The sequence below is a fragment of the Zerene cesonia genome, unplaced genomic scaffold, assembly GCF_012273895.1.
Source record: "Zerene cesonia ecotype Mississippi unplaced genomic scaffold, Zerene_cesonia_1.1 Zces_u007, whole genome shotgun sequence".
Lineage (NCBI taxonomy): Eukaryota > Metazoa > Arthropoda > Insecta > Lepidoptera > Pieridae > Zerene > Zerene cesonia.
In genome coordinates this window covers 1,391,794-1,404,500 of record NW_024045137.1, presented here as the reverse complement: position 1 = coordinate 1,404,500, position 12,707 = coordinate 1,391,794, and the positions used below count along the sequence as shown (strand labels likewise).

The 12,707-nt window shown below is 34.4% G+C and overlaps 1 protein-coding gene across 1 annotated transcript; it reads left to right on the top strand.

Annotated features, from left to right (window-relative positions):
* The first annotated feature begins 425 nt into the window (after window positions 1–425).
* Window positions 426–2,341, top strand: LOC119839039 (protein phosphatase 1 regulatory subunit 3C). The gene has a single exon (XM_038365213.1). It carries the CDS (start codon window positions 487–489, stop codon window positions 1,336–1,338), a length of 852 nt encoding a protein of 283 aa, XP_038221141.1. The 5' UTR covers window positions 426–486; the 3' UTR covers window positions 1,339–2,341.
* The last annotated feature ends 10,366 nt before the right edge of the window (window positions 2,342–12,707 follow it).

Genomic DNA, 12,707 nt, shown 5'->3' with positions numbered 1-12,707 from the left:
ATATCTTTTGGTATCTATTTATCTTAATCTTTATATTATCATAATTTATACAATAATGTCATTTTCAACTTACCTTATTAAATTATTATAAATATTAACCAAAAAGTTAAAGGTGTGGACTCTTTTATAATAAAATTAGTGTCATTTTTATTTTATTAATGATTTTAAAACTGAACAAAATCAAATGTTTTAATTTATAACACGCGATCCTGCTACGAATATAGCCTCAAGGATGTTACAATAAAAGTTTTCACCTCCAATACTATTTACGTTCTGAAAACGTAAACAATACCCTTGACCTCATTCTCCAAATCAAAAATTAAACACACATTTATCCGAAATCATCCCAAAAACAATGTCACTCTACTCTTGCCCGCATCAACCTCGTGGCATGCGCCGGCGCAGCTATATAAACCCTCGACGCGTTTGAAACCGTTTAGTTCGCCGCGGACAGCGCGAGAATAAACACGTATCGCGTGTTACAGGATGTGCGCCGCGATAGACATGTTGGCGTCAGAGCAAATGTTTTACGGCCACAGTCCGCCAGCCGGTTTCCTAACAGATTACTCGGCGCCCGTTAGAAGACCAACAAAACTAACGACCAGGGGATATTCTGCTCCCACTCTGACAGCGCTTAAGCCAGTGCAGCTGACGTTGAAAACGGCGCCCCGGAGCTGCATACGGCTGTCGACGGAGAAGAAAAAAAAACATGTTGTGTTCGCGGATGATAGAGGGTTGGCTCTGGAACAAGTAAAGTTTATGACGGAGCCATCACACGTGCCACCGTATTGGGCACTAAAGGTTGTAGCGAGCCCTCCCATCGAGAGGAAACCCACAGAAGAACGCGCGACTGACACCTGGGACATACGGTTCGCGCAACCCGCGTCCGATTATTTAGAATTCCGAAGAAGGATAACAGAAAACTGCGTGGCGTTGGAGAACGTGATTGTTAAGCAGAACGAATGCGCAGTGGACGGTACCGTCAAAGTGAAAAATATAGATTTCGAAAAGGAGGTCTTCGTGCGGGCCACGTCCGATGGCTGGAGGACCCAAGAGGACACGTTCTGTGCGTTTTTAGAAACCGGACCGCTGAATAAGTGCGGCGTCTCGATATATGACACGTTTAGCTTCAGATTGCAGCTGCCGATACATTCCAGGCGGTTGGACTTCTGTGTCAGCTTTCGGTGTGGGGGTAAGGAGTATTGGGATAACAGGAACGGTGAGAACTATACAATAGAGAAGTCGTCCGTGAGGAAGACGCCAGCAATATCGTGCGCACGGATTAAATACGGGAATTCTTGGAGCGGTTCTGACGCTGGGCACACGCCGTACTGGTGAAGGGTTGTAGTGACTATCATGTGTTCTGTTATTGAGGTAGCATGTGTTATGTGCCATGGTGAGCTAGGCGAGTGGTAAGTAGACGGCATAGTGAATAGTGAATGACCAGGATCTCACCGTTTGTTACATGAGATTTATTTTCTTGATGTAGCTAATTAAAATGGAATCGTCGATTTACACAATCACGTCGCAAAAAGAGTTTATTTCAACGTGAATTATAGTTAATTTATATATTGTATGCTAAATAAACTTATGGATTATTTATATAATTAATAATATGGAGGTACATTATATTGAAACCTATCGCCATGTTGAAAGATATTTTGACAATGAAGGCCGTCTAATTATTTCCGTTGATATCTTATCACTTAATTTAGTTAGATGCAATGTTTAACAAATGGTTATAAAAACATTCATTATCATTATCTATCTTATCTGTGATAAAGAAAGAAAGTGGTCGATGTTTACTCCTAGCAACTTTTATCAATGCGGAATTAGAACAGATATATAATAAATAGAATTCCATAAACGAAATATATTTTTATAGACTTTTTTAATTTTTTATTCTTAAAATATAAAAGTACATCAAAAATACGATCAAATTTGATACATTAAAAATAAACTGGATTTTTTGAAGGCTAGAAACAATTTTTTGTCAATTGCTTAATTAAAGTGATAAAACATCTACCGGGTATCATAAAGAAAAAATATTAATAATAGTTATCATAAGACAAATATTACTAGGTAATCTACTTATTTTTACATTTATAAAAAACTAACGCTAGGTTGATAATTGCATGCATTTTAGTTCCATAGCCAAGAGAATTGAATTATTTTTGAACAAACTGATTGTCATTAAAAACTGGTTGTATCTAGATATCCTCGTTTAATAATGCCAATTTATTTTGTTGCTGTGCCAACAAGAGTTTGATTATATGAATGCAGCTAAGACAAATATATTATATTGTTTTAATGAAAGTGAAATGAACATTTTAATGCATACTTTATTGTATCATAAAATTTAATAAGTAGTGAAGTTTATGGTACATGAAATTAGTTTTAATAATTTTCTTTATATCATTTTAATTAGAATATACTACAAGATTATATAATATTATAAATAAGAAATTGTACAATTGATTTTGCCTCTGGGATGTTTGGTGAGCAAAATACAGAATTTTAATTGGTACTGAATAAATAAAAGACATGGGAATCGTCCACAGATACTAAAAATAAAATGAAAAAAAGTTGTTAAGAATGCAGACTCTGATGCTTCGATATTGATGGATAAAGATAAAGATTTCGTCTTGCTATGACAACAGACCGAAAATAATTATCATATTTTAAATTATTAAAAATATATTTATATAAGTTAAAAAAAATAATGTACATAACTACCTTCCTATTTAATAATGCTTACTTATTTGAGAATTATATTAAAATACTCGATGAAAAATTGAAATTTATATTAGTTAACAAACAAATAATCGTCTGGATGAATAGTTTGTTAAAAAAAAAAACAATTTAGTCATTTTGATTTACATTCTGTCTTGGCTGTTTGGCGCTGAACCTTTGCCTGACGACAAGGCGGGAAATTCACAAATGACTCGTTGTTTTTAATGTGTGAAAGTTACTAAAGAGTCGAACGCTGATGTAATGTTATTACAAATTTCATGATTTGACATTTTACTACGTTATAATTTCACATGTAACCTTTAATTTAAACATGGCGGTCTTTTTTTAATAATTTATGCATCGTTATTTTTTAGTTTATTTAGCGGATAGTGAATTATAGATGTTAAAGTTACGTTGTAAATTTTAATATAAGTTCTTTAAGACTGATTTTGTAAGTCGATTGAATTCTAATGATTTATGAATATATTTTTATAATGAGTCTATGTTAAGTTTATATTATGTTTATTGGTATGTGAAAATATTAAGACTGAATAGCTACATAGCAACGCGGTTCTATTTGTAGATTCTATAGTAAATAAGGAATTGTTTATTGTAAAGATCTGATCGTAAGAATTTTATAATAAAATTATTTATATAACTTTTATAATATTTGTGAAAAATATTCTTTTAAGTAAACACTAGAATGAATGATTTATTGATGTTAATTATGATTTTATACGAGCGTTATTGATAATTGAATAATAATTTTATCGTCCGGAAATAAGTTACCATAGAATTAGGTGCTAAAAATGTCTCTACTCATTGCTATGTTAAATATATGTGTATTTGGCATTCCTGTCTAACGCTGGGGCTATATTAGCGGACTATAGCATAGTATAATATGTACATGTACTGTAGTTTATAATCGTAATTACGCGAAGGGTGTGGCCGGGAAGATTTAACGCTTACTCCGCCGAAGACAGTCGTTTGGATGTCAGAACTGGTCCATATTAAAATGGGCGCACACAAGATGCACCAGCTTTAAGTAAGACTCGTCAAAATCGGTTCAGCTAGTCAATAAAATTCAGACAAGAACTTCGCATATGCGATATGCGCCCTAATTTAGTCCTAGCATAAAGTTAATATTTCCGTAATAATTTGCCTCAATAACGATTAAAAATAATGCATTTACTTATCGATTTTGTTTCGCAAAACTGATTTGTTGAATCTGATTATTTCGAAATGGTTTAATTTGTGAAGGATTTATTGTGTTGATTATACAGTATATATACCAGATAATGCCATAATTTAATGATTAACTAGTTTTCGCATATTTCACCGCCATATTTATTATTTGAATAATTGAATAATTTGTAATCAATTGTAATTTATTTGAATAAGTGTTGTATGAGTGTAAATGTAACTGATTATTGGTTTTATTAACATATATATGAATTATATAATGACAGTTCCAGTTTCGTTTCTGTGGTTAATTAAATGATTTCTAATAATATATATTCATTGTTTTATTTTCTCTCCAAATTTATACGTAACATGATCATGAAATGATAAATAATAATAACACTAGCTGACCCGGAAAACGCTGTTGTCTTATTTCTTATCATTTAGGATTATAAAAGATAGAAGTTGGCTGTTTCTCAATCTTACCGATATACACACAAAGCTTTATTTGAATCGGTCCACCCGTTTCGAAGTAGTAAGGTAACTAACATTGGTAAACAACATAACATAACACACATACACTAACACGACACGAGATTTTTATATGTAAGAAGTTAGTCCAAAAAACACATTTAACCGATACATTTGACTAAGTCTCACTTTCTCTTATATAATAAAAATCAGAATCCGAATTTTTTGCGAATGCGAATCCGACTCGCACTTGGCCGATTTTATTTTGTTTATGCTGGGTTATTTGTTTGACTGAAGCGGAAACAACACATCAAGGCGAAGGGCTGATGCTTGTGTAAGGTCCAAGCGTTTAATTTATTCAGAAGGTCGATACAACTATTTTAATCTTGTCATTAAAACTGGTTATTTAGTCAAAGATATATTGTACGCACAGCGAACACACCGCGTTCAAAATCTTTTCTAGCACATGTCATCGTTTTAGAAGTTGACTTGTCATAAGATTAATAAATACTAGCTGTGACCCGCGGTTGAAACCGCGTAAGTCCGTATCTCGTAGGAATATCGGTACAAAAAGTGCCTATGTGTTATTTCAGTTGTCCATCTATCTACGAAGCAAATTTCATTGCAATCGGTTCAGTAGTTTTTGCGTGAAAGAGTAACAGACGCACACCTACATATGCATCCACCCTCACAAACTTTCGCATTTATAGAATTCTTATTCGCCAATAGATGTCAGGAAGAGTCATAATAAATTGGGACTACTCAAACGCCTCCTATTTGTTAAAAAAGTAAGTTTAAGTCGATAAAACACGAATATGACATTTTCTAAAAAAAATTCCTAGCTAGATCGATTTATCGCTCCCGAAACCCCCTATATATTAAATTATTTACAGTAAAAAATTTACAGTGAAATATATATTATTTACAGTAAATATATAACATTTACTGCTTTTCTGTCGCATCGTCGTGACAACGCATTATATTTGGCTATCTATAGACTATGACAATAGAAATTTTATAAGTTTAATATAGTATTGTTTCAAAAATAATAGAACATTTGTATGCAACTGACAACGTGAGGTAATTGAAAATGTTATAAAATTATCTTTAAAACACCTGGTAAAGTTTGTGCATAAAGTATTACGAACTAGCTCTCCAGCCGCGACTTCGCCCGCTTTGTCAAAGGAAAAGTCCATGAATGACAATTTTATATCGAACTATTCTGTGATAACTACAATAATACAACTAAGATGGCGGTTCGGCTGATGGTAAGCGATCACCACTGCTCATGACAGTTAAAGATACAAGGATTGATGATGGATGTACAGGAATGGACTGATAAAGGTGAAGAAGAGGGTTTCTGGGCGTGTTAAAATATCGTAATATATATAGTTACTGTGGCAGGATCACGGGTGGCCGAGAGGCTAGGCGTTGCTACGGTTAGGCAAGATACGCAGGTTCGAATCCTGCCTCGTGATCGAATTTTTTCTATTCTTTCAAAATTTCTCATTTATAAAGCATTTCAATGCTATAAAAACTAAAAAATTAAATTCAATTAGACTTCTTATAGAAGCACTTTTGAAGCGTCATAACACAGTTATAACATTTACCACCGGTTCGGAAAGCAGTTTCTACAGAGAAGAGCCGACAAGAAATTCTGTAGTTGTCCTTTTAAAATATCTAATCCACATTTGAATTCTACGTAATATGTAACATGTACATAACAATGATGCCAATGAACTGTCCTGTGGTTCTTAGGAGACTGCATTCCATGGATTGTCATCTTCCATATATTCATTAATGCTATAGTAAGCTCTCTGAACTAATGCAGTTTTAATATAGTTTGAATTTAGCACTTCACTTCTACACGATTACTATTTAGTAAGTAGTAGGAGTATAGTAAGTAAGTAAGTAAGTAGTAAAAGCGTATAGCTTGTCCCGTAAATGAATTTTTTAATTTACTAAGCCGGAAAACCGCCTCCTTGGTACAGTGGTTAACGCGTGAGCGTAGAACCGAAGCGTCCTGGGTTCAATTCCCGGTGGGGACGCACAATAATGATGATGTACTTCACCTGCCCCATACCCCACTAGGGGACACGGGACTTCACTTCAAGCCGGAAAACAGGCACATCAATTTAATTTCTGTTCCTCGGGTCATAAAAATGTCTATCTCCTACTTTTGTAAGATGTTATTGTGTACGTGTAAAATTTTATTAAATATATTATACTGTGACGGTACAGTAAATATACCAGTACTAGAATTTTCATGTGTTTGATTTTACGCGAGTATTATACATTTAGAAATTAAAAACTTTTTAACGGGTTTTAAACGCGATTTATTCATTATATTATTAACCCGTCGTTTCGAACACTTCACAGCGAGCGTGGTCACGGGGAGACTGAGATGTTACATGTCTTGAAGGTCATACATTTTTGTATTTAGTGTTCGAAACGTCGGGTAAATAAGATAATGAATAAATCGCGTTTAAAATCCGTTAAAAAGTTTTTAATTTCTAAATATACCAGTACTACCAAAAAAGAGAGATATTAAAGCAAATAATCAATTCATTTGAGGCGGATGTTTTGGCGCTATCTGTTAAACTTATCGAGGCTGAAGTTTGTCATATGTCCGCTTGTGTCTTGCCTAACTCACGCCCGTGACGTTTGGTCTAAGCTTAACTAGCTGCACGCCCCGGCTCCGCCCGGGTAGTATATAATGATTGAAATAATGAAAAATTTAATTTAAAATTTAAAAAACCCCAGCCCCCATTGTTTCTAAAATTAGGCTAAAGATTACAACCAACTTCCTCATCATACGAAGCTATTTGAGACCCCATCCGAGTATATTTACAGACATTCGGTTAATCTATCCACTTTCACCCCCTACAACTACCATTACGGCTCGAGCGATTTTCATTAAACATATCTAAGAACACTGCACATATATCATCTTTAAAACAAAAAAAACTAAATTGAAATCGATGCATCCGTTCGGAAGTTATGATGCCACAGACAGACACGTCAAACTTATAACATCTTTATCTTTGCGTCGGGGGTTAGTAATATAAACTAACCATAAAATATATTAATATTAACGAAAGCTAACTATTTTTTTTTTAAATAAATCAAGTACTAATCTCAATATATATAAATCTCGTGTCACAATGTTTGTCTTCAATGGACTCCTAAACCACTTAACCGATTATAATAAAATTCGCATACCATGTGCAGTTCGATCCAACTCGAGAGATCCTGTTTAAATAATTTTAATTACGATAAATGACAACCCGGGCGGAGCCGGGGCGAGCAGCTAGTATCAATATATAATAGTGTTTTCTTTAAGGAATGATTTGACTGATTGAACACCAAATTTACCAGACAGACGTACAGAAATATGTTATTTATAAATAATTAACTAAACATCGTATACTATTTTCTTATAAGAATGCAATCAATACATAGTTTATATTAAAAGTTTCATTAATTCAATATCTATACAAAAGTTTTTAACCAAAAAATTAAACCGCCAAAAAAACTGACATCACCTCTTTTTTCTTCCTTAGACGGTGAAGAATAGAAGGTTTTTGTTTCAAATTCTCATACGACCAATGTCGACCCTATCCAAAAAAAGAATGAAAAAGTTATCCCGTTTTACGTCTGTTGATAATTTATGGAACTGGCAATTATACTATGACATATTAAAGGCAATTACAAATTAAATTCAAATAAAGATACATTTTAATATACATGACACTGGCCTTATTGCCACGAAGTGAAAAAAAAAAAAATTTTGAATTATTTAACATTCTCCCGCCAATAGAATCTATGACTCATTGCGGTTTAAAAATGGAAAAAGCAAATGGCGACCGACCTCGCGAGTTCTCGTTCAAAGGTTATGAGAGTGTTATCGGGATCGCTCTTATCGCAGTAACTAATTATAGTATTGTTTTCACTTTATCTAAATACCTATTCTGTGGCATTTAAATTGCTAATGCACGCACATTGTTTAAGAATGCAAAAATAACTTCACATAATATGTTTTGCTAGATATTTTGGAGGTTTAAGTAATAGAATTGAAGCCAATTTAATACTGATTGAACTTGTGTAGACTGATAAAACTCCATTAGTGTGAAAAATTGGTTTATAATTTTGATATTTGATATCGTGAAAACGATTATTTGTTAGCTCTTTACTCAAAATTGAAGCTGTTTCCGAGATTAGCTGGAACGGACTCTCAATTTTTTTTATTGATATTAACTTATTATCTGCGGGCGAAGCTGAAGCAGACCGTTAGTTTTTTATGTCATTGTAGGCAACTGAGCTGGTTGGTCGCCTTTGCGCCCTTGCGATAGGGCTGCGATAGGGCTACGAATGCGTCGCTCGATTTTAACTGATAGAGGATATGGAAAGGACTGACGACTAGAATAAAGGAAGCAAAGGGTGAATGATGAAAGAAGGAATGGACTGGGAGTAATGAGGAATAGGAAACGGGCCTCCGCCTCCCCCAGTCATCGTATTTCACGTCGGTTTTCTGTGCGAGTGTGGCGCTTCCCCTGTGTGAGCTGGCCCAATTCGTGCCGAATCGTGCAAAACTTCCACATTAGAAACTTTTGGTAAATAAAACAAAACAAATATATGGTTTAATAAATTTGTATTTTTCTCATAAAATATATTTCGAGCTGCGAACATAGTATCAGAAAATAGATAAAATGACATAGAAATATGAATCATTGTCGTTAACATCGGTTCTAATTGTGCCCGATTACATCACGACAGCACGATATCGTTATCGTGTAAACGATAATTCACAAAGTGGGAGAAATTGCGGATAGCAGCTAATAAAGAAAGTTATGTGAATATAACTTCAGAGGATTGTTTTTCTGCAAGTATCGGAAGTTATTGTATGAAAAAATAAGTTTGACAATGAAAGCTTCATATTTTTTTTAAACAATTACTAGCTGCATGGTAATTTTTAATTATTTAATTTACTCTATCATCCGTAATCATTCTCAATCCACGTACATTCTCTGAAAAAAGGAGAGTTACTACTTAATGTCTCAGTGGATTGTGGCCATGAATATTACGCCGAAGGGCGTGGTTGCGATCACTTCAATAAAAAGCATATATTTAAATGCTTTCTCTTTGGTAATATACTGATGGATTCAATAACTATAATTAAAAAAATATCACAGCGGTGATATTGTTTCATTATATATCGATATTGCTTCAATACAATATCGTTACGAGGTCGTGTCGTGACGATGTAAACGGGCTGTAACAGCTATACACAGATAAAATATTATTCTAACAAAAAATCTACACACGGCGAATTCCAAGTACAAGTTATAAATCAAAATTCTATCCCTGTGTTTAAAACTAATCTCGCTGTAGAGTGAAATAGATAAAAAACGTTATTGTTTTAATCTAAGCCTTCAATTTCATTATTTATGGGGGTATAGAAACTTTTTAATGTAAAAAAAAAAATATTTTAAAATTAGAATGGAAAATTAACGCCTTTTGAATTCATCTTAGCATTGGTCCATTACATATTACGTGATAAATAATTTACAAAGGAACATAATTATTTAACATCGATAAATTATAAATACATTTAACTATATTTAACCAATAATGCCCTAACTTATTTTCTAATAAAATTAAATATCCATTTTCAGTGTTGCCAGTTATCTAAATCGTCGTTTATTAGAAAATAAGTCAAAACACACGCTATAATAATTTTAAGTAGTATAAAATTTACGATAATTATAAATTCAACTTTTGATAAATATGCCGTTTGATTAGGGCGCGTGTCCATTGTACATGATTGTCCAAATGAAAGCGTACCTTTATATCCTATATAATATTATTCTAATAGCTAAATATTAAAATCTCACTATAGAGGCCCGTTGACACGAGCGTAGCGTCGGGGACGACCGTTCTGTTCGACAGTTGGATTCGAACTGAATAAAATTGATCTTCTTGGTAACTTTTTTTGTTTTTTTTTTAAGTTCGATTGGGCAAGGGGTTGTTGAATAATTTTTATTGAGTTTATTTTGTATATTATATATTTAAGGTATGGGTAGAATGGAAATTAAAATATATTATTGGTATATATAGATATTAATTAATGTAGAAAATTGGTGAAAGATCTACGCTATGCTTTCCAGCAGCGTCTTCGCTATCTCTGTACCCAAATTCATTAAAGTCGGTTCAGTGGTTCAGGCATGAGGAAGAGACAGATAGATGGAGTTAATTCGCATTTATAATATTAGTGGGGTTAAGTAGTAAAGAGACCAAGTAACATTTTGATGCTCCAAGCTCCATGCATAACTTATTTTGCTGACCACGCTGGATCGAACCCAAGACCTCTTGATTGACCACTGCACAATGGAGGCGGATAACTAATCTTATACTTAATTTGTAAATTACAAGTATATTTATTGTTTTTAATTTGACGCAAGTTTGACAATTACGTGTTATTTTAACGGTTTTTAAACTGTCTTATTTTATTTTAGAATTTCATTGCTTTTTATATTTATCGGCGGTAAAATTAATATTGTTAACGATCCGATATAAGTATTTAATTTTAAATGTCTCAATTTCGAGGTACGGGGTTTTTAAGCATTAAACAAATACATTTTCAAAGGTGTCCAAAACTATTAATATACCTTATTTTTTCATTTCAATAATTTTCACAATTCTGCCTTTTTATCGATATAACAAGATTTCCAGCCGATTGCTTGGTAGATTGAAATAAAACTTTATAATACCTACATATTACAAACGAATCGTCTCGTATAAATCGTTTAATTCTATTCATATTGATAACTTAACGGTTTTAAACTCGGTTTAAATTTGACACATCCGTTCAACGTTCGTCTTGATTGAAAACTTTCTTAACATCATCCACTAGTTCATTATCATCTAATATATCTTCAACATCGTCTAGTGACGTCTGATTCTTTCTCTGTTCACTTCTCTCGCTTCTCTTCTTCGCTTTGACATCTCCGTTCTCTTCTAAGCTCTCGTCGATGATTTCCAATCGAGACCTCGAGAAAAACCTATGCAGCGATTCTAATTTATCTAGCGCCCTTTCGCTCCTCTCACTCTTTTCAGATATAGAGTCATCTGTGGTCGAAGTGGATTTATCGACTCTTAGCACTTTAGGTTTTATAATTAGACTCGGCGGTAAGTCTGGAATGTTGCGCAGGTCGACTAGGCTCTGCGACTTCAGGCTCGGACTCAAGTCGAACTCTCGACTAAAATCCTCAGTCGACGGTCCAGAACTGTCCTCGAAGTGTTTAGCCACTCTCTCTTCTATATGCTTGAGTAAATCTTCCGCCAATTCTCTGGCTTGCAGCAATCTATCTTGTGACGGTTGTCTGTCCAGTCTTGATGATATCTCGTCCTCTTCTAAGATGTCGGACAATTCGACACTGTACGGTAGACTGTACTGTATCGGTTTGGTGTAAGCGTTGAAGTTATCTATATCCTCTTGGTCGCTCATTGTATCGTCCATTCGCAATTCGCGCACGCGCAGTATCGCTTCCTCGAAGATGTCTTCCAGGTCCGTTTTTATGTGGCTCAAATCAACGACAGTTTCGGAAATGCGCCGGCTCGATTTACTGGAACGGTCTTCAGCTTTGTCTATGACCGTGTCTTGGGTTTGCAGCGTGGAGTCCGATTTGGTTTTGCTCATGTCACTGAAGGTTTCGAATTTGCTAATCGTCATGTCGGATTTCGATTTCTCGGACAGCGACGGCGTTAGCGACTTGTCTTTGTCCCTGCTGTTGTAGCTGTCCATGAATTTGAACAGCATCTCGACTAAAGTCTCGTTTTCTTCCGGCGTTTCGTCTATGTACTTTAAATTTTTCACGTTTATATCCGATTCTGATAGGCTCATGCCCTTCATGTTTATTTCGATTATTGGCTTCTCCCATTTCTCGTCGTTGCCGAACAGAAATTCCATTAAAGTGATTTTCTTTTCGTTTGTTTCTTCAACGCCGCTTGTTGCTAAGAATTCTATCAGCGTTTCCATTTTCTGTTCCAGCTCTGTATTAACTTTGGCCGGTACGTATATTTCTTCTTTACTTGCTTCTGTTTTGAAACAGCTGCTGCCCTTTCTGTCTTCTTTTTGACTCTTCACGATTGTGAAAAAGAAATCTATTAAATTCGCTATCCTGTCAGTTCCTTCTTCCTCGTCTGAGCTTAAATCCGACTCTTCTTTAACTAGCGGGCACCGTTTCTCTTCGAATTTCTTTGAGAAAACCGTTTCTTGAAGTACTTGGAGTAGATCTCTTGCGAGTTTTACGGGTGATTTG